At 33.4% G+C, this 22,505-nt stretch overlaps 1 protein-coding gene across 1 annotated transcript; it reads left to right on the top strand.

The window, feature by feature from the left end:
* LOC115891186 (jerky protein homolog-like) lies at positions 1-22,505 on the top strand. Its single transcript, XM_030911590.1, has 3 exons — positions 1-173; positions 21,591-21,718; positions 21,781-22,505. Exons 1-3 carry the CDS (start codon positions 1-3, stop codon positions 22,503-22,505), a joined length of 1,026 nt encoding a protein of 341 aa, XP_030767450.1.

The raw sequence follows: 22,505 nt of genomic DNA, 5'->3' as shown, positions 1-22,505 counted from the left end.
ATGTTCATACAAAACCGGCTAGTAGAAGAACTACAGTCGGATGAGATTATGGAAATGATCTCGGATCTTACACCACCAGTCCAACTCTTGACGCGCACCTACAACGTCCTGTTTCCGAACAGAGGCGAGTGGGATAAGCCGGGAAACGGCTTATTACATGCGGAAATGTGTTGGTACACGGACGGATCCAAAAACGAAAAAGGATCTGGCGCAGGAATTTACTGCAGCAGTCCAAAGACTGAGATCTACCACAGTCTTGAAAAACACACCACGATCTTCCAAGCTGAGCTATATGCTATTGAAACCTGTGTGCAACTGCTGGTAGAACAGCAATACACCGGGAAAACAATATGCATATTTTCGGATAGTCAAGCTGCGCTGAAAGCACTTGAGGCAACGAAAAGCACGTCTATGACGATTCTTCATTGTAAGAAACTACTCAATATACTGGGAGATAGGAACAAAGTGTCGCTAATATGGATACCGGGACATGTCGGCCTAGAGGGAAATGAACGTGCTGATTCCCTCGCCAAAATTGGTGCAGGCTCGCCATTCGTGGGCCCAGAACCGACACTTAGCGTTCCCAAAAATCTCGCAAGAGACAGGCTCTGTGAATGGGTTAGGGGTGAGACATTCCGAGACTGGAATGACAGTCCCGGAATGGAGCATGCCAAGAAAATCCTAGCAGGGCCATCCAAACATAGAACAGGAGAACTCCTAAAGGCCGGTAGGAATGGAACGCGTGTGCTCACTGCAGTGTACACGGGCCACTGCCGGCTGAGATCTCACCTGCAGAGGACGGGACTGGTGGAAGACGCCGAATGCCGACTCTGTATGGAAGATGATGAAACAATGAAGCACGTTATGTGTACCTGCCCCGCTGAGAGCAGGACCAGGTTTGAGATGTTTGCCAAACCCATGCTAGACCTATCAGACCTAGGAGACATATCGCCCTCAGACATAACGGCCTATATTAAGAGGCTGGGTCTTGAGGATGAACTTTGACGCTCTTGTAAATTAGAGCTTGTAGAAACTGAGCCACAATAGGCCCTCGCGGCCTCAGTGGAGGGTCCCCCTTGGGACCCACTCTTAGTCAAATACAATACAACCTCGACACTGATAAAAAAATATAAAAAAGAAATATATTTTTTTAAAAACCAACCAACCCCACCAAATAACCAACTAACCAATGAATTAACACCCTCCAAATAACCACGCTAACCAACCCGCCAAGTAACTAAACCAATCCAACACTGAAAAAAAGAATCTCTCAGTCGAAATGAATATGACTTTGACCCAAAAGATTGGCGCTTTTCAATAGGGCCAGAACGACGTTTCTTTGCCCAAAGCATTAACTCTCTTTTCTTAAGCTTTAAAAAATTACTTTAGAGAATAGAAGAATCTATCTGTCCAAAGTATTTCACTCTTGACCCAAAATTAATATGCAAAGAAGTTCTTGCTACAAGAACAATAGTCTGTTTGATTCATGCAAACATTCTTGATTGAAAAGGGACATTTCTTGATTAAAGATACACTTTTCTTAAACCAAGAGCGAATACCATTGACTCAACTAAAATTTATTTTGATCTAAGAGAAGTCTATACATCATATACAGGCATACAGGCATATTACGAGGTATATTATGTTCTGATAAATTTAGGTTTTCCTAGTCTGTAGTAAGTAAAGTGATATTATTTTCCTTGATAGTAGGTAGTTATTTCTGCTTCTTCACTCCTTGGTATTTTTTGGGGTGGTTCATCACTCTACAAATTACAAAAAATGTTACATCACGATTAATCAAAGTAAAGCAAACAAATTATTAAAATTATAAGCTTTAGTCACATTTTGAATTTTTTAATACGACGACTTGAAATTCTAAAATGTTTGTAATTGTTTGCATAAAAAAATCGAAACTTATATTCTTATTCTATCTATAGTCAGGCATGCATTATCTAAACAGGTGTATTAGGTAAATGTCTCTTACCTTCAAATAAAGCAAATAAATGCTCTAATTTCCATTTTTTCAGAAACTCCTTTAAAGAATCCATATATCCTAAAATTTGTCCATAAAAAATGACAAATACATGTTAATAACAATCACTAATTTGTTATATGATATGCGTTTAAAAAGCAAATTATGCAAAATTCCAAGTGGAAAATTCCAAGCAACAAAACCGGTGCGTAATATGATGAGGTCGCACATCAAATGCGACGTGAGACATATCGGACTGCCGACTGATTGTATACACCATCCTTCGTCATCGCCTTTGCGTGTTGTTATTATTTTTCATCAAAAGAGTATTTAGCTATTGGAAAAATAACCATGTTTCTTGAATGAAATACTTCCTAGTGTATTTTTGTTATTATCTTAAAACAAAGTAACTTGCACTTGGTTGAATGAAAATAGATCAAGAGAAATTTTCGAATTTTTCAAGAGAACAAGTTTTCTTGAGTTAAGAGAGTTTTTCTTCAGGGAACATATTTTCGTTTACGCTAAAATAAATTATCTTGCCACTAATTTTTTTTTCAAGAACGATGACGACTTTAGTTCAAGTCTATCTTTTTTATCAGTGAACCAAAAAGAGTGAAACCAATGCAATAAGATCACGCTATAAGCAAAAAAAATATACAAACGTATTGGTCGGCGTGAGATTTGAACCACGAACCATTCGCTCACGAAGCGATAGCCTCAGCCACCGAGCCACAGGTGCTCTTGCAAAATGCTTATAGCTAGGCATTACTTTCCGCCGACATGAACGACGTCACAATATCTATTAACGCCATTTTAGTAGGCTACCGTTTAACGGCTGTTTAAGTACATCGTTTTCAAAAAGATCTGTTTTTTTCCAAAAAACTCAGCAATCCTTGAAATTTATAAACCTTTTTTATTGGAATCTTGGTGAACATCCCAAAGCGCAACTTAGCCCCAATTTAACCATGTTCGTATCTATTACGGTTACCGAGATACCAATGTTCGTACCTCAAATTTGTAGCTCCCTGTATAGAATTCCCGACCCCGACTCATTATTTCGTTTGTCCTTTTAAGTTATTTTTAGAATAACAAAATGAGTTTAACTAAACACACAGAGCCTAATATTTTGTTTTCACACAGTTCGGAATAAAGTGCAGAACAAATATACGCGACCGCAATATCATTGGTGATCCAATTTACCTAACAAAAACAAATTTAGCTTTACACATCCGCAATTTTGTTGTAATCGATCGCATTCTCTCAATACCTCTTCAAATACCAAATAAAACTTCAGCTTTTCAGTGTGTTGTCATCATTAGTCGATCGGAATATACAAGGAAGTTAATGGTTTTGTAAATATGAAAAATTAAACTGTTTTGTACTCTTTAAAAATCTTGTTTTCAAATATTTATAATTATAAAAAAATAGGATTCAAAACATTCTTCTAAAATACTACGTTTCGTTATATACGAAATTATAGATCTTCTCTGTGATCCTGAATCTGTGAAAACTAACAGCCCGTTCATTCGTAATCGAATCGAAAGGTGTGTTCACACAAAAACAGTAATGTCACAGTGTTGGAGATGCTGACCAGTACCATGGTTATAAACAGCATAATGACCAGGAAACTAGAATACTTTGGACATCCTATGAAATCTCCCTCTTTTCAGTCCTTCACCCTAAGTGAGAGTATACATCATGTGTTGATTCCCCTCACTTCCTCGGACCAAGTTGTTCGACACGCCATATGTGAAGCTTCGGGGAGGTTATGGCCCACTAGGGTTTAGACTTGGTCTACCCACCTCTTATCGTCTTCCCTCTACCTTCCCTCCACCATCAGTCTCTCAATTGAGGTGCCACTCATGGCAATAAAGCCAAAATATCGGACGATTGAGTGATTTAATTTGGTAACCAGACGTGTCTCAATTTTTTAGTTCCTCAATAATGGAAATGTTTGTTCGATGAGCCGTCTATGGTATTGACAGCACCCGTCGATATACCCATATCTCCAAGGCGTTTATTCTTTGCTTATCACTTTCCTTTAGTGTCCATATTTCAAAGCCATACATAGCTATGTAAGCCGTAAATAATATAAAAGTGTCATTGATGGTAGCCAACGTTCTTCGTGGACGAGACACATAAAAAAGAAGAATGATATAGGACTATACACTGTTCAAAACGTCTATCATCTATTTGCACTGATTTAACTTTATATCAGTTTTGTCAAAATGTGTTTCTAAAGGTGTGTCCAGCCCTGATGAGACAAGTGCGGGACGAACGCGAGACATACCTACCAAATGTGCGTGTTGAGGGGTCTCGCGAGACAACCCACGGAGCCTCGTTGCTATCTGTCCCCTGTCGGTTTTGCAACGGCCGATCAAAGAAAGCTCGCGCAACAGTCTGGAGTCTGGACATGCTTTTGGTAGGCCCGCTCGACTGCGAGATATTAGCTCTGATTTATGAATTTCGACTATTTAAAATTAAATAATCTCAAATTTTTAAATGGTACACCGTATGTATTATCATTTTTTCTGACAGAATTTACAAATTTTTCGTCACTGATAATTTACTTATGATTTTTTTTACCGTACCGAAATCTAACATTTCTTTAAACAAATTGAATTACTACAAAATCTATTAATTTTAGATAATATATCATATGCAAAAAAGTTACCAAATTGTACGTAGAATCTAATAATAAAATAAAAATATGGTATTCCCATTAAAAAATATATGTTATATCCGCAACACTTTTTTGAAGTACCCTGTATAGAGTAATTTTAAAATGTGCTTCTTAACCTTCCCTATAAATTTTCTATTTAACATTTTGTTCTAAAGAACGTTAACAAACGTATTTTGTAAAAGACGTCGTGTCTCGAAACAAATCAAGGGTTAAAGGGGAAAACAAACAAAAAGGTAAAAAACCGACGATGAATAAAATACAACGAACCAAATACCATATTAAAGGTACAAAAATGTACTATTGTATGCGTTATTATTTGGCCATCGTTTGTTATATTCAATTACAATTTAATATGTGTTTGGGTTCCTTTCACTATGATCCAACTCGCTTGTCTCGTGGCAGGCTTGCCCCAAAAAATGGATAGATGTCTCGCTCTCGTCTCGTCAAGGCTGGACGCACCTTAATATTCCTAATTCTTCAACATTTTCGATTTTTGTGTTTATTTCACTGTCGATGTCTACTTATGATAAACATTGAGAATCTCCATTGAAATAGAAAACATCTGAAAAAATTCACAGTCCTTTACAAAGATGCAACCGGGGGGGCATTGAAAATGATGAATAAAAACGTAAAAATATGATTAGTGTTAATATGAGTGTATTACATACATATGTTTAAATAACGAACTTAAAAAAAACAACAGATTTAAAGATTCACTGAAAAAGTAGTAATGTTAAAATTAAATAAAACATTATCAATAATAATTATGCGATCGCACCTATCCGTAAACAAGCAAAAAAACCTCGAAAAAACAAAATAACATACAAAACATCAGGTTAACATGATGACAGATCATGATCAATCACAGATAAAGAATTCTTACGGAAAGTTACACTTTACGATATAATTTTTTAACTGTTAAAGGCAAACCCCATTTAAACACAAAACTTTTTAATACCTACTACTGTATCTAAAAGACTTTTTTTAAATTACTAAATTCTTAGCTACGCTTCTGTTTATCTTGGCTGTTGTGCCTCACGTCACAGATTAACAGGCCCAAGTTTGCACCACAAGGCGATGCTGCAGACCACTAGGTAGACCGGTCGTAGAAATTTATGTTATACAACTTGTAGTCAATCTACACAAATATTATCAAAAACTTTTTTTTTTTAAAATGTGTTCAGATTTTGTAAAAGTATAAGTCAAAATCGCAAAACTTAAATTTGATATGAGTTTCTTAGTTTTTAACTAATATAGTGGCGAATTACAAAATTCCTTTTCAATGAAAATTAATGAGTTAAATAAAATAATTTAATAAATTACTAGCTTTTTTCTCGCGACTACGTTCGCGTTACACCTCGAATCGTTCATGCATTGATTTTAATGATTTTTACTTCTTTATAGAGAGCTAGTGAGCATAGATGTTTTTATTTTCATCATCTTTTTTATTTATTAAGAGCACTAATACTATCTTTATAGGTTATTTTTTATTCTTTGAAAGATAATTGAGGAAGATATATTTCGTTATGATGTCACTAAATAAACCCTTGTATAAAATTTGATACTGTCTGGTTTATAATGTTATAGTATTGCATTTTCGTACAGCAAACTTTCATTCCCTATTCTACTCCCTAAGGGTATAAATTTCATAAATTCGCTTTACCTTTGTGACAATTTTTATGTGTATAATCCAGAGGTCACCAAGTTTTATATAAATTTTTACTAACATTACCCATTTGATTGATGAATTTCAAAAATTTCTTCTAATTCTTTTTGTAGGATTTCATTCTTCTAGACCAAATAGTAAGGAATTTTCATACAACAAACTGTTCAACAAAGATAATTTTACTCTCTAAGAGGATGAATTTCCTAAAATCGCTTGCTGGCGGCAATATTAACTCACTCTAAAATATCTGACACACCACTGACAATGACAAATAATTTATTTCTGGAGGTATTGTGTGTAGGGGTTTTTCAGGTATATTTTAGTATTTAGTCGTTTTACACAAAGAAATAGCCATTAAGTACTATAAAAATACTTCATAACAAATCTACACATATATACCTTTCATTTAAAAAAAGAATCATCAAGATTGGTAAAGCGGTTTCGGCGGGATGGATGCAACAAAAAAACCTTTGAGCTTTTATATATGTATGGATTAAATATTTTTCCAACATATTTTACTTTCCAAATTTTTATAAATATTCAGACTCGCCAATATCGTAACATATTTCTTTAACGAATTAACCTGTAACAGACATTTATATGCCCAGTTTATTTTTGTTTAACAAACCAATCAGGAAAAATCCAAAACCTACCGTTATAGGAGGTATAAGATGATTAAACTTATATAATGACAACTACTTATCGGATAACAAATTAATTACTACTGTCAGCTAGTTCAGCTACTGTCTAGGTAGAATATACCTAGAGTACCTACACCTACCTATGATGTAGGTAGATTAAAGCTTATTTTGACGTTACCTCTCACTTCGGTGTCACAAGCTGAATTTTTCAGGGATGGAAGTACAGTACATGATATGGGGACCCTTATTCCGAAAGTAGTACAAAATTAGACCGGGTAAAAGGGCACTATCATCAAAAATCGATATATTAATACCACCGTATAGAGAAAACAAATACTTATTTTTTGATCCAGTACACAATAAAGTCTTCGTAGGGAGTAATTTTTTATAATTATTTACAAAAAAACATTTCCATTAGCGCTTATGACCAAAAAAAACTTTAAACATGAATAATCATTTCAATCATGCGAAAATTTGGTTTAAAAATAGATTTTTTTTAATATAACTTTCATTTAACGAAAAACGAAGGCCTAAATGAAAAAAAGAAACAATTTAAAAGTTTCGCTTATGTCTTGACAAGGTATCAAAGCAAACCCCTTAAACTAATAAAGATATATCAATAAACAATTAGCGATGTAATGGTTTTTGCGCGCGCTGGCCGACTGCCGCCGCTGCGCCGAGATTTCCTACACCCTTGTATATATGACGTCATGGTGTGGCAAATGTAGCATTTTAATTCGATTTGGGCTCCCTTATATAGGATAACAGAAACATTTTCAATGTTAATACTAAGCCGATTTCAGCGGATGAACTATCCACTACGCACAACCAATACTCGATGTCAATAATATCATTACGGCCTTGAAGTAAAAGACCTGGACGCAAGAAAAAAAAATCGGTTTGCGTGGTAGTTCAATGCCGACTAAAATTAGAAGCCACGACTCCTAAACGGTCAGTAAAAGCCGTTCTTGGAACTCTCATTTCCTATGCAAGATATTTTAATAACACAGAAATGCAAATTTCCACAGAAACCGCTTTGAAAAAGAGAAAGGTTACGTGTAAGAACGAGGGGGTTATTCTAAAGTATTAGCAAAAAAATTCAGTAGAATTGTATGTGAGTGGAATATTTAATAATCCTTTTTTGTCAATTTTTATATTTAATAAAAGCAATAATCCGACGTTTCCAATTCTATACAAGGTGGTCCGAACTGTATTTGGGAAACTTTGGGAGAGAGCATATTTTAGAGAGAAAATATTAATAATAAGTATATATAAATAAGTAAAAAAGTTCGTATAAATTCATGTCCGAAAATGCTTCGTTTCGGTGATGCAGTGTATAGAACTTTCATTTTTATTTCAATTTTTTCCAAATAATTTCTGAAATAACGTCGGTATTTAGATGAAAATTGATATCTAGGAGTTTTTTGACATGAGAAATTTAATTTTGCTGTCAATATGACTCCTACTTGTAGAGGGCGCCATCTACGTATGTTCTAATTGGTTTGAAAAGTAATAACTTTTCGTCCGTACCTGTATAAAAATAGTAGTAAAAAAAATTACATTTAGGACGGTTTTTACATAAAAAAGGTCTCTTATAAAAATTGCTACGTAGCGATTTTTACCAGGAGGCATTTTTTACGTAAAAAATAAAGAGAATGTATATTTTTTCACTCAGTAGTTTTATACAGGTACGGACGAGAAAAGTTATTATACTTCAGAGCAGTTAAAACACGTATAGGTGGCGCCCCCTATAAATAGGAGTCATTTTGATGTCGAAATCAAATTTCTCATGTCAAAAAACATGCAGACACCAACTTTTATCCAAATATCGACTATAGTTCAAAAATTGTTTGGAATCACCGGAAATTTGGAAAAACCGAAATAAATGTGAAACTTCTTTCTACAGCCTCGTATCTCTGAAACGAAGCCATTTTAAGAAATGAATTTATACAAACTTTTTACATATTTTTATCTGCAGAATATGCTGTCGAAGATTCCCGAATACAATTTGGACCACCCTTAGTCAACCTGTATAACAACAAACAACCTTTATTGTAAAGGTATGAAGAAAAATATTTAAAGGTGTTTAGCTTCCAGCTTTTCACATATATGATTATTTTTGTATAAAATACCAACAATTAGATCAATAAGGTTCCTATGATAAAAATAATTGCAATATCTACAAACTGCATAATTTCATAGTCAAGTTTTGTACTGAATTTTTAGTTTATATTCGATATCAATTTCCAGTTCTCCACTACAGTGGATCTAGAAAAATTGCCCGAGAACAATTACCCGAAAAGATAGTTGCTCGAAAACAAAGATTACACTTCAATTACAATTGACACAATTTAAAAATTTACCGAAAAGTTGATTTATGATAAGTTTTCTCTAATACACTACATTTAAATACGGTCAGTTTAATAAAAACTAAATCAAACCAAGCCATACTTAAATAAATACAATCTATACTAATATATAAAATCCTTAAGTGACTGACATACTGATTAATCACGATCCTGCTCAAACCACTCAACGTAAGAAGCTCAATTTTGGCATACAGGTTGATTCTAGGGTGTAGAGGTTCGATAAGAAGGGATTTTTCGAAATTCCAGTTCCAAGAGGGTGAAACCACCTCTCAAATATTACAATATTTTTTATTTAAAAAACGGTCAAGTTTCCGAAAAAACGCTTAATCACGTATATTTTATTTTGTTTTTTTACATATTTTAAGATTTTCTAAAAATGTATACAGGGTGTAAGATTGATTAATAACGATCCTGCTTAAACCGCTTGACGTAAAAAGCTGATTTTTGGAAAACAGATTGACTTTAGGGTGTAGAGGTTCGACAAGAAGGGATTTTTCGAAACTCCAATTCTAAGGGGGTGAAACTATCCCTCAAATATTAAAATATTTTTTATTTAAAAACCAGTGAGTTTTTCGGAAAAACTCTTAAACACGTATATTTTATTTTGTTGTTTTACATATTCTAAGACTTTTTATAAATTTATACAGGGTGTTTCATAAAATATGACCATTGAGTAATCACGATTCTGCTTAAACTGCTTGACGTTTAAAGCTGATTTTTTGGCAAACGGATTGACTGTGGGGTGTAGGGGTTCGATAAAGAGGGGTTTCTCGAATCTCAAATTCCAAGAGGGTGAAAACGCCCCTCAAATATTACAATTTTTGTTATTTAAAAAACGGTTAGACTTTCGGGAAAACGCTTGGACAATTTGTTTTTTTTACATATTTTGAAATTTTTCAAAAAAAAACAATCAGGGTGTTCCAAAAAGTTGGGTAAGTTCTTAACCACGATTCTGCTTAAACTGCTTGACGTAAAAAGCTTATTTTTGGCAAACGGATTTTTCGAAAGTCAAATTCCAACGAGATGAAACTACCCCTCAAATATTACCAAGTCATATAATATCGCCATATTGTTTTTTCTCATGCTGCCATAAATGTGAGAAAATGTTATCCAGTTTGTATGTTAATGGAAATTCTTGCTTTGCTTTATCATCACCATTACAAATGATTAATTCGACGCGAACGAAGTCGCTGGTATACGTATACGCTAGTAAATAATAATTGTTTGTCCTTATCTTTTTGATAAAATTAACTGTGAAGTAAGTTTCTGTTTACCCTTTTCAGTGACTACAAATTCGACTGCCATTCTACTCGGATGATGATAAATACAATTTGACATTGGCTTAACAATGGCTATGACCTAATAAATCGTCTTTTTTTTGGACAACTTTATGGTTCGGTAAAGTGTTCTTGGGGAAATAATGTTTTCGGGCAATTTTCCATCAAGGCAATCTTCCTTTCGGTGATTTACTTTCAGTCAATTTTCCTTCGGTCATTTATTTTCGGGCAATTTTCCGGATACGCCGTATAGTATTGTTGATTTACGCTTAAAGTAAAAAAGATACATATTCGTCCCTTTGTTAATGTGCCTTTTAGAGCATAAAATGATTTTACTTCTCCTGTTGTTTACTAGTCACTGTAAAAAATAAGTCATGAATAAGCCACCTTGTCTTGAAATGAGTATAAATTAGAAAATTCTTTTAACAACAAACTCTATGTTTGCGACTAAAATTTAAAATCCTTCATAATATTATATTAACTTGTTTATTTAAACTGGAACTAAAAACAATAGAATCTATTTTCAGATGCAAACAGTTAGTTCCAAGTATATTTAGTGTTAGCATTTAAAACATAAACTACAATTAATCGTTAGTTATACAGTATTGTCTTATTATACACTTGTCTTTACAATGGGAAAATTTTTTTTATTATTGACACGTTGCGTTCCCTACTGCGCATTGAAAGAAGATCCTATATTTTTATTAGTCCTTTAAATTCTAGTATTGAATATAAACCAGTCCATTGAGTCTCCATAGCTCAGCGCGTAGAGGTTCTGCCTATCAAGCGAGGCGTCAAAGTTCGAGAATAGACTACTAAAGTTCGGCAAAATAAAACACTAAATCACCACAATACACCAAAACACTTTTACTACGGATGCTTTCATAAGCATCTAATTGCCTGTAATTTGAGACTTGTTTAATTAATTTTAAGTTATTAAGATCTATACAATGTTCTTAATCAACAATATGTTCGGCAACGCACTATTTATCCGGTCTACCATATCTTATCTGAGCTAAATGTTCTTTAAATCTATCTATCTTTAAACTTAATTTAGCTCAGATAAGATATGGTAGACCGGATAAATCTTGCGTTGCCGAACATATTGTTGATAAAGAACATTGTATAGATCTTAATAACTTGAAATTAATTAAACAAGTCTCAAATTACAGGCAATTAGATTAGTCCAAGTCCTTCGAGTTCTTTGTTCCAACTACTCTAGTGGTGGAAATCTAACTGTTACGCTCGGTGGGTTCTGACTCGGTTGGTTAGATCTTGCCACGCCCACTCTGTGCCCACTGAGCGAGTATATAAACGCTCCAATTGTAGATTCTATTTTAGTTTATAATCATCTGCTGATGATGCTAATATGGTTAGCGAAACGCGCGCCCAATGTAAAAGTAAGTGTTTTGGTGTATTGTGGTGATTTAGTTGTTTTATTTTGCTGTGTAACACCAAAGCTTCCAACCCTCAACTGTAATACTGAAGTTCGGGTTAGGGCAAGAACTTCTTTATTTTATCTTCGTTTATATTCTCATAGGAAAGTATTAAATATTTCGGGAGATTAAAAAAAACAAATATTTAATAGTTTACTCAGAATATAAACGAAAATAAAATAAAAAATTCACAGATTTTGCAACATGCGCAACCATCATAGGCGTATTGAAAATACCAGACACAAAAGTCGAAGTTACTAAATATTAACTATTTCTACTTAATCATTTAATAATTCTGATAAAAACACGCTTGATTATTTATTTTAGAAATCATACGGGCTATAATCATTAATATGACTATATTAACAATACTTAAATCAAAATTTATTTGAAGGAATATTGTATTACAATAATTGTAAAACAAGTATATAATAATCTTCTTCTTAAAGTGCCTTCTCCATTCAGTGAAGATCGGCAACAACCATGGCAAATTCCTCTCTATTTTTCGCTCTTCTCAGCAAAGTATGTGAGTCCAGGCCTGTCCAATCTCTGATGTTCTTCAGACAGGAGCATTGTCGTCGTCCGGGTCCGCGCTTTCCCTCAATTTTACCCTCGATAATGAGCTGAAGGAATTCATACTTGCTATGTCTCATGATATGGCCCAAATAGGCTGCTTTCCTCTTTTTTATTATGTCGAGGACTTCTCGGTCCTTGTTCATTTGGTTTAGAACTCGTTCATTCGAGACACGGTCAGTCCATGGTATTCTCAGCATTCTGCGATATACCCACATCTCAAATGCTTCCAACTTATTCATTGCGCTTACTTTGAGTGTCCACGACTCAACCCCGTAGAGAAGTGTGGAAAGTACGTAGTACTTGACGAAGTTGTCTTTTATATGGATGTTGAGACGTTTATCGCACAGTAGGTTCCGCAATTTTAGGAAGTTTGATCTAGCCATCTCAATTCGAGCTCTGATCTCAATGTCTGGGTTTAGGTCTTCACTAATCCAACTGCCCAAATATCTAAACTTTGAGACTCTTGCTATTGGTGTCCCACCTACGACTACCTCCGTTGCCTGTCTTGCATCTCTATTTATCACCATGACTTTTGTTTTGTTTGTATTTATCCTGAGACCCATTGAGTCGCCCACCGAGGACAGTCTATCAAGAAGTCTTTGCAGGCCCTCAGTGGTGTCTGTCTGTCTATGTAATAATAACTCGGAATAATTATTAATTATTGTTATAGATGTCGGCGTCTTGTCTCTATTATTTTATTAGCCGTTTAGCTATAGTTTGATTTCAGATAATGCAGATTTTAATGTGCCATTTGTGTTTTTTTATTGGAATTATTATTTTTAGCATATTTGGTATACTCTATGAAGTTATTTTTAAGTGCTCCTGTCCATTTTTCAATTATTAAAGTGCCTTTAGATACAATTAAAATTAATTAATTGGTGTATAGTATTTGTATTATGGGTTTGTTTATTTTTTATGAAATGATTTTTTTTCCTATTAAAATAAACATAGCTTACTAAATCACTAGCTAGCCATTTTTAAATACAGGATGTTAATTAAGTATCTGGCCAAACTTCAGGAGGTGATTCTTTGAGTGTTTTTAAGGTAAAAAGTTCATATAAACATGTGTCCGGAAATGTATAATTTTAAAGATACAGGGGTGTCAAGGTGTTTTCTAATAGACCTTTTTTATTAATATCTCAAAGATCCGTTAGCCGATTTTGTTGAAATTTCGCCGTGTTGTGAAATTTAATAAGTTAGCACTAATTAAATGATAATTATTATTTACAACAATATTTAAACGATAAAAACTTATCCCAATAAATATTTGGCACCGCCTTGAATTCATTTGTTTTACGTTGGCGGTGGAAACCAGGCAAGCTTTTTCTTTGTCCTAAGTTGTTAATTAAAAAAAATAATTATCATATAAAAAAATATAGGTCCTAATAGCCTAAATTTTATCAAAATATATCAGCAGATCCGATGAGAACCGAATTATTATATGTTTTGGAACTTAATGATTTAATTAATTATTCCCTTTAATGCATCGATTGTGCGCATTATCCTACGCGTCAAGAAAAAATATTGCATTAATCTAAATTTATTATTTATGTTATTCCGCTCTTTCACGTATAATTTGCCCCCTGCTTCTCATACGGAAAGACTTAGATTAAAATAGCCCAACTGTACTTAACAACCCATGTCTTGACTCAAATTCTTTTTTATAATAATATCGGCTTTCCCAGACTAAACATCCATATCCATAAAATAGTTGGCCCACACTAATAAGACCTCATTTCGGCCTTCGGACGGCCTTGCTCTATTCAGCTATCGAGTTACGTGTTGACAAGTTGATTAGGCAGGTTATTGAACTCCATGTCGCCTCTAGCATGTCGTTTTTTCAAAGATAGGTCCTATATAAACGCGGCCAGAAGTATTTTCAATACTAAAAATGTTTGCTCTGACCCGGCCTCGAACTCTGAATCCTTGGTTCGTAGTCGGAAACTCTACGCGCTGCGCTATGGGATTCGATTTATATTCAATACTAGAATTTAACGGACTAAATAAAAAAATATAAGATCTTCTCCCGATGAGCAGTAGTGTAAAGAAAAATTGTTTTATATTTTAGAAAGTTTGGCACGGAATTTTAAACATCCTGTATGATATTTATAGCAAAGTTAAGTTTAGACCATCTAAAGTAAATACCTAATATAGTTTTGATTGGACAGTTCTTGTATTTTTAATGTTCTTTTTAACAAAGGGTGAAAAATATATTTTTTTTATTTATTTATTAATACCTATCTCTGAAACTACCGAAAATTATTTACTCATATCTTAGGATTATCTGAAAGGAAGCTAAAAATGCAATAATATACAGGGTGTTCCATATAAAAAAATCACCCCGATCCACTCTCACTTTTTTGAACCATCATATAGAAGCTAAAATATTTTCCTGAAATACATCCTCATACATACTTTAGGTTTACACTTAAACAAAATTTCCAAGTTTTTTATTTTAGGAGCTACGGATGCCCGACGCACTATTGCCGGACCCTGTAGGGCTGTAGGTATAAGCTGAAGAGCTATTCAACAGCACCTGCTTGTGCAACTCTGTCAAAATCAAATAAGACTTTATATTCAAATTTTAAGAAACGATTTTGAATAATATCAGAATCAAATCACTGCCACTCACTCTTCCTTCGTTTGCTGGAATAACGGAATCTGTCTCTATATTATAATAAAAATGCTAATCTGTCTATAATTTACATAAAAATTATACCGTATTCCAACATACAAATTATACGGTATTCCAACAGCTGATGATTAAACAAAGAATATAATATTTCTTTACCAAAAATACACGATAAATAAAATAAACATCTATTTACAAACTTATTCTAAATTGATGGTTCTATTATTTCTAAATTTAAATGTCAGTTAATAGCTATAAACTTGCACAAAATTTTAAATATGAACTCCTACACAAACTATTTACATATCATTAAGATACAAATTTCAACAGAAACTATTTTGAAAGAGACAATATTTAGTTGCCTATGGCTATAATAATAATTTATTGCACACCAACATATACCACTCACTGTTATTCTACTTAACAATATATCGATAAGTATATACAATTATTACATTATGTGTGTTTAGCATTAAGAGAATGTATAAGTAATTATACATTCATATACATAAGATACCAAATTTCATCCAAATATTTATATAATGGTTCAGAAATTACATATTTGGGTAAAAAATCGAAATAAAAATGAAACTTCTACACCATGTATATCTGAAACGAAGCATTTTACGGTAAGCTAATCATAAAATAGTACATTAAAATAGCCCTAAAGACGAGCCTAAATAAAAAGGTCAGGTACAATGAACTGGTAAACATTTAGGACATGACAAATAATGATAATTACATTGGAAGTAGTATACAAGTAGATATACTTAGACTAATTATTGATACACAACTCCAATTCACTACTACCGGAAATTAACACAATAACATCAACATCTACAATCAGTTGATACTACGAGTCATGATATATGGTTTTCAATATGATTAGACTTTACATCAGGAACTAATAAGGGAAGTCTCAAATAAAAGGGCCGTCTTTATGGACCATCAAAATTATACAGTGGTACTCACACGGCGTAAAGTGATAATTTCCTAATCTATAAAATTGCACCAAGCATCATAACAATGAAACACATGAGCACAAATAAAGGAATAACATGCAAGGGTAAGTTACAAAAAAAAAGTTATTCCAAGTTCCATAGACCAACCAAAAACAATCCAGTGAAACATCAAAACCAAACAAAGATTCGAAAAACAAGTCATCAAATGATCAGACTGAAAAAACATTCAAATAAAAATGTTCAAAAGTCTGTAAAAGGCATACCAACAAATCTAAAAAATGTGGAACCTACAAAATATCCACCAAAAAAATTCAAAATAATTAAATAATTCCAATAAAGCTGTTAAAAAGTTTTGAAAATGAGAATAAAGAACTTATATTTAAGCGGATTAAAGCAAAAGCAAAGGATAAGTTTGATAGTAGGTACACAAGTCTTCACGAACCTTCCTTAACATCGTGCAATTTTGGTTATATAACACGGACGATGGCCACGCCCAGAGCAGATTTCGAAAATGTACCAGCGGACGTCTTGGCAGATGCATCAAAATTACCGACAGGTGAAGCCAAGATCATAATAAACATAAGACGCAATATAATCTCATTCAGGAAAAGTAAATACTAAAAAAATATCAGAAGAATTCTTGAAGAAAAGTAAACCCTATTCGAAAATGTGGTAATGTTCAGAATTGTGTAATTATGGAGTGACCTGAACAGTAATTGAGCACATTTTTTCTAAAAACAGTTTCTGTACAGCACATATATTTTAATGTACAGGATGCAAAAAAAATTTCTGTGATAAAAAGTGATAAAAATAAAACAAAAAGTTCCTATAAACATAAATATGCCCTAAAATCCTTCCTGAAGAAGTTACAGCCCTTGATAGTATTTACAGCTCTCATTTGAAACATCTTGTCATTTTTTATATCATATCTGGTATGTGACTATATTGTTAATTGTTTTAATACACTCCATTCAAATTTCTATCAAAAATTTTATTTAAATCAGCCATGATAAACCAAAACACCTTTGGGACCTCTGAAACCATGTTTCGCCAACAAACATCGGCAAATTATTGAAACTAAAATCATAAAAAAAATTTGCTCAGTTCATAGAGCTGGAAAATAAATTGTGAAAAAATGTACAACGAAAATAAAGAATAGAAAAAATCTTAGATTATTATCTCTGGTCAAACTTATTTAAATTTAGGCATTTTAAAACCAATGATCAAAACCATTTTTTTTTCAAAAGAGTAAATTTTTCAGCCCAGAATCCACATCTATTATTAATGTTTGTCGTTAAAGTATTTCGTACGTATTTCTTAGAACTCGTTCTAGATACCACACTCGTAAAATTTAATGCTGTTATTAAGTACAGCAATTCTATTTAAGAAGATATTATGAATACTGTTGACAAGAGAATCATTCAATCAACTGCTTTGCTCATTTGTTCCTCTATTTACTAGTAGGAACCAAGCCAAAAGCACTAAAATAGTTGGTTTTACTTATATTGGTCGTTTGATTTGGCAGCATAATTTAAAAATTTAAATGTAATTTATCGGTAAAGTCAAGACGTAGTCAAAAGTCATTATTATTATAGAAATTCATTATAGAAAAACTAATTAAAGCGGAAGAAAAAATAATGGATTTTCACCAGAAATTCTCTAGTTTAAATACTGTAATACTGTAACTAATTTTATTCATTTTTACCGGAATTATTTATTGTTTCTTTTTGTCGCTTGCCCACTTCACCCGCTCAACAGTTTTATCACAGCTACCCCTTTTGAAACTAATTCAACTAGACTCAATTCTAAACATCCAATTAAGATTTAATGTAATTGATTTAGTGCTTGAATTACGCTTTAACACAATTCAAGCTATTTACTTACAAAATTATTAAAAATTAATAGATTTTAATCATAACCATCTTCTCTACATCTATATATTTTGAAAATTGCAACATTTCTTTAAACGGTTTTCAATTTTGTTGAAAATATACTTCAGAGTTTCTTTCTCCATGCGGAAATAATCGTAACATTTTCGAGGGTTACCTGTGAGATGTGGATATGTCATTTTGAATTTGTTCAATATAATATTTACCAAAATCAAAATGAGACCGATTATAGTTATTAATGATACAAGTTCGATACGAACATCATAATGAAACGCGTGTAACGTTAGGCCACGAGGGGTTAGCCGAGTGGCTTAGTTACACAAGTTTTATTAAAAAGTTCGTATCGAGCTTGTATCATTCAAAATTTAATCTACGATGCGACACGAGGGACGATCCAAAGAGATTTTATTTAATTTAAAATATCAGAGATATCCTCATAAAAATTAAAATTCAAAGTTATCAGGTGCCTATATTAGTCGACGCCGTGGTAATCGTGCTTGTTGATTGTTTCCATTTTGACTTTGACAACTCAATTATTGATGTTCAATTTTGTGTTAAACGTTCAGTTTTAGCAAAAAGCAAAAAATAATATTAATATGGGTGATTCTGATTCTGAAAGTGTCCCTTCGGATATTGAAGGCATTGCGCAAAACGTTGTCGATTCCCTACTTCCCGAAAAATCAAGACAAACGTACGAGCAAGCCTATGTAAAACTTGAAGATTGGTGTAAAGGGAAGGGAATCAAGAATAGTAGTAACGAAAAGGTTCTCCTCGCATATTTTGAACATCTTTCAAAAGATAAGAAGGCTTCATCACTTTGGGTATATTATTCCATGCTACGTTCAGTTATATCAGTGAAGAAAAATACAGATATTAGTAAGTACGTGCATTTAATTGCATTTCTAAAAAGAAAATCGGAAGGATTTCGGTCAAAAAAATCGAGAAATTTAAGAAAAGAAGACATAACTCGTTTTTTGTTGGAAGCCGATGATAAAACATATTTCCTGACAAAAGTTTCATTGATAGTGGGACTTGCGGGAGCCTGCCGGCGTATCGAGTTGACAAATCTGCAGCTGCAAAATGTTAAAGACGAAGGACAATGCATTCATGTTATTATTCCATTTACGAAAACAAAGATATCACGAGATTTTTTTTATAACGAAAGGGAATGTTGAAGGAATAAATATGGTGGAAATGGTTCGAAGATATATAGCTATGCGGCCAAGCAACACAGAGCATACCTACTCGATTTTTTGTGGGGTACAGAAATGGAAAATGTATTAAGCAACCCGTTGGCATTAATACTTTAGGGAAAATGCCGTATAAAATAGCATTGTTCCTAAGTCTTCCAAATCCACAACAATACACTGGGCATTGTTTCCGTAGATCGTCTGCGTCGTTGCTTACAGATTCAGGAGTGGATTTATTAACTGTTAAAAGACATGGTTGGCGCTCTAACACAGTGGCAGAGAGCTATATAAAAAATTCCAAAGAAAATAAGAAAAAAGTGTCATGTAATATTTTGGGTAACATTTCAACAAGTTCAAGCACTCAGAAAATAAATTTACTTTCTAAAAATTCAACTCACCTGTCATCGTCTGGAATTAATTTAACCAATTGTACTGATATTATAATTAATTTTTACAATAAATAAACGTATTTAAGTACCTTTTTTGCTTGTTTCTTATTTTAAAATTTGCGTGTTATTATGAATTCATAATAGCACTAGTGCACCCAAAAAGCCATAATGACATCCAAATGACGATGTTAGATGTGTCATAATGACATTGTCGTAGATTAATTTCATTAACGCGAGTACATTATAACAATGAAAATTAATGTTTTATATAGAGAAACGTACTACTGTGCGAGGCCGACGCGACCGTGCCGGCCGCGGCGCCGGTAGACGTCGCGTCGGTCGCTAAGAAATCACACCTTAAGATGACTACTTCTTAAATTGTACAAATAGGACAAACATATTTTCTTTATGAAGCGACTAATTTGTTTTTTCAAGGAAACCTCAGATCATTGATCAATTATCAGAAAATAAAAATAAAAATTTTAGATCAGATTAGAGATTTACGTATAACAGCATTTATAAAAATCTGTCAATTATACGCTTTTAATAACGAATATACAAGTTCAAACTTGAAAATTCACAACAAAAAGAAAATCCTAAATAAAATCGACTTCAATATGTATTGACAATAATTTGCTTTAAAAATTGTTGCCATCTCTGAATACGAAAAGCCTGTAAAAAATTGATTTTCATTCGGCCTCTGTTACTATTTGCTTTATATCTATTTGATTTAGCAAATAACTGTTATTTTAGTTCATTAAACTTGTATCCTGATATGTTAATCTTATTAAAAATAGAACAGTATCACAGAGTTCGATTTTGGCTCTTGTAGAGAACTTATATATAGCTGCTTTCACCGCGAATGAAAAAAAAAAGACGAATCAAGCCCCAAACGACGAAAACATAATAAATCCATTAACTTCAGCGACATTCCCTGGCGATTAGGACCACTTTAAATTATTGGAGTTTTCAAACTCTTAAGAAAATCTCATTTTTTTTTCTTCTTAGGTTAATCCGCGTTTTTTTTATTCTCGTGTCACTCAAAAGAGGGCAGCACGCTCTCCTGGGTGTCAAAAAACAACCGACTCAAGAAAAAAAACACTCATTTTTATTTCAGTAAAATGGCAAACAAAAACTTCTTAAGATAATTAAATTTTTGGAGAAAAAAAGTCCCTCAAACACGTGTACATATAACTTTTTAAGCAACGAATACTTGACACATAAAAAGAACGACAAAAAATAATACGAATTAGATGTCTCCTTTGTCAATGTCAACAAATATAAGAAATAAAAGTTTATTAAAAAAATTACTGTTTTTCCCATTTCCCTTTATCTTTTTCAAGAATTGTCTCGTTAAAAAAAACGTTTGAAAAATCAAACTGACTAAATTACCGCCGCGCCGGCGCACGGTGGAGTATTAGCATGAAAAAGGTGATCGAAATTCGAAAAAGCAAATGTGTTTAAGATTTCCCAAAAAAAGATAAATGATAAGTTAAATCATGTCTGCCATGACTGGCGTTGCTATGGGTCTGTTTAGTTGCATTCATTTGTTTCAACGAAACGTCAAAGTTGTTACTTCTCACAGATAAGGGGTAAATGGTAAAATTTTATGTTTAAGATTATAAGTTGTTGTTGTTCTTGTGCTCCTTTTACGTTTATATTATTGTTTCCTTCTGTAATTCGGACACTGCTAAAAAGCATGACAAATTACAACGGCTAAATGCGAAAAAGTATACTAGTATGTATACATATGTAAAGAAATATTTTTATACATGCAGCGGCTTGTCCAGTCGAGTCGTACGTAGTATTTATTTGGCGCCGAGTGTTAGACCACGTGTAAAAAATGACTCCAACGAAACGCGTCCATTGATCTGCTACTATTAAAGAGAAGTGTAAAATTCTTGACAGTTTAGATGCAGGTGGTGGTGTTCAGCATGTTGCGAAACTTCTCAAGATACCAAAATCAACAGTATCCGATATAAAGAAGAACAGAGTGAAGATTCGAAATTTTGTTGCAAGGTCGTACACTGATATAGGTAAGTTTTATGAATAAATGCTGGGTTTTGAGTTTGCACTAAAGATATGTAATGTTTTTTAGGCCAGAGAAAAGTTATGAAAAAGCCCGAGAATCCTGATGTGGAAGAGGCGTTATACACTTGGTTTCTACAGCAACGTAAAAATCACATTCCTGTCTCTAGTGAAGTCTTGCGCACAAAAGCCAGATTTTTTTATGAGTGCATCACTGGAAAGACTAACTTTCAAGCTAGTTCAGGATGGCTTGACAAATTTAAGCCAAGACGCGGCATTCATTTTTTAAAAGTATGCGGAGAACGTGTTTCAAGTGACGCTGAAGCAGTTGCTCCTTTCCAACTTAAACTGCAAGCCCTGATTGAGAAAATGCAATTAACTAAAGAGCAAGTCTACAATGCGGATGAATCCGCACTTTTTTGGAGGGTTTTGCCAAACACAACGTGGGTGCATAAAGATGAGAAATCGGCACCAGGGAGGAAAGTTTCAAAAGACCGTGTAACCTTTATGCCATGCTCAAATGCATCAGGCACACATAAGTTGCCGTTACTTGTGTTAGGTAAATCTAAGAACCCCCGAGTTTTCAAAAATGCACAGTTGCCTGTGAAATACGAGGCTAGTACCAAAGGATGGATGACCCGAAACATATTCTCTGAGTGGTTTAAAACAATCTTTGTTCCTGAAGTGAAACAATATCTGAGTAACGCCAATAAGCCAGCAGGGCACTGCTTCTTGTTGACAATGCGCCTTCACACCCACCCGAAGAAGAGCTCAATACGAATCCAAATTTCATAG

This window comes from Sitophilus oryzae, unplaced genomic scaffold, assembly GCF_002938485.1.
Source record: "Sitophilus oryzae breed Bouriz unplaced genomic scaffold, Soryzae_2.0 scaffold_979_pilon_pilon, whole genome shotgun sequence".
NCBI classification, from domain to species: domain Eukaryota; kingdom Metazoa; phylum Arthropoda; class Insecta; order Coleoptera; family Curculionidae; genus Sitophilus; species Sitophilus oryzae.
The sequence above is the reverse complement of the archived record's forward strand: the minus strand, read 5'-3'. Positions and strand labels throughout refer to the sequence as shown.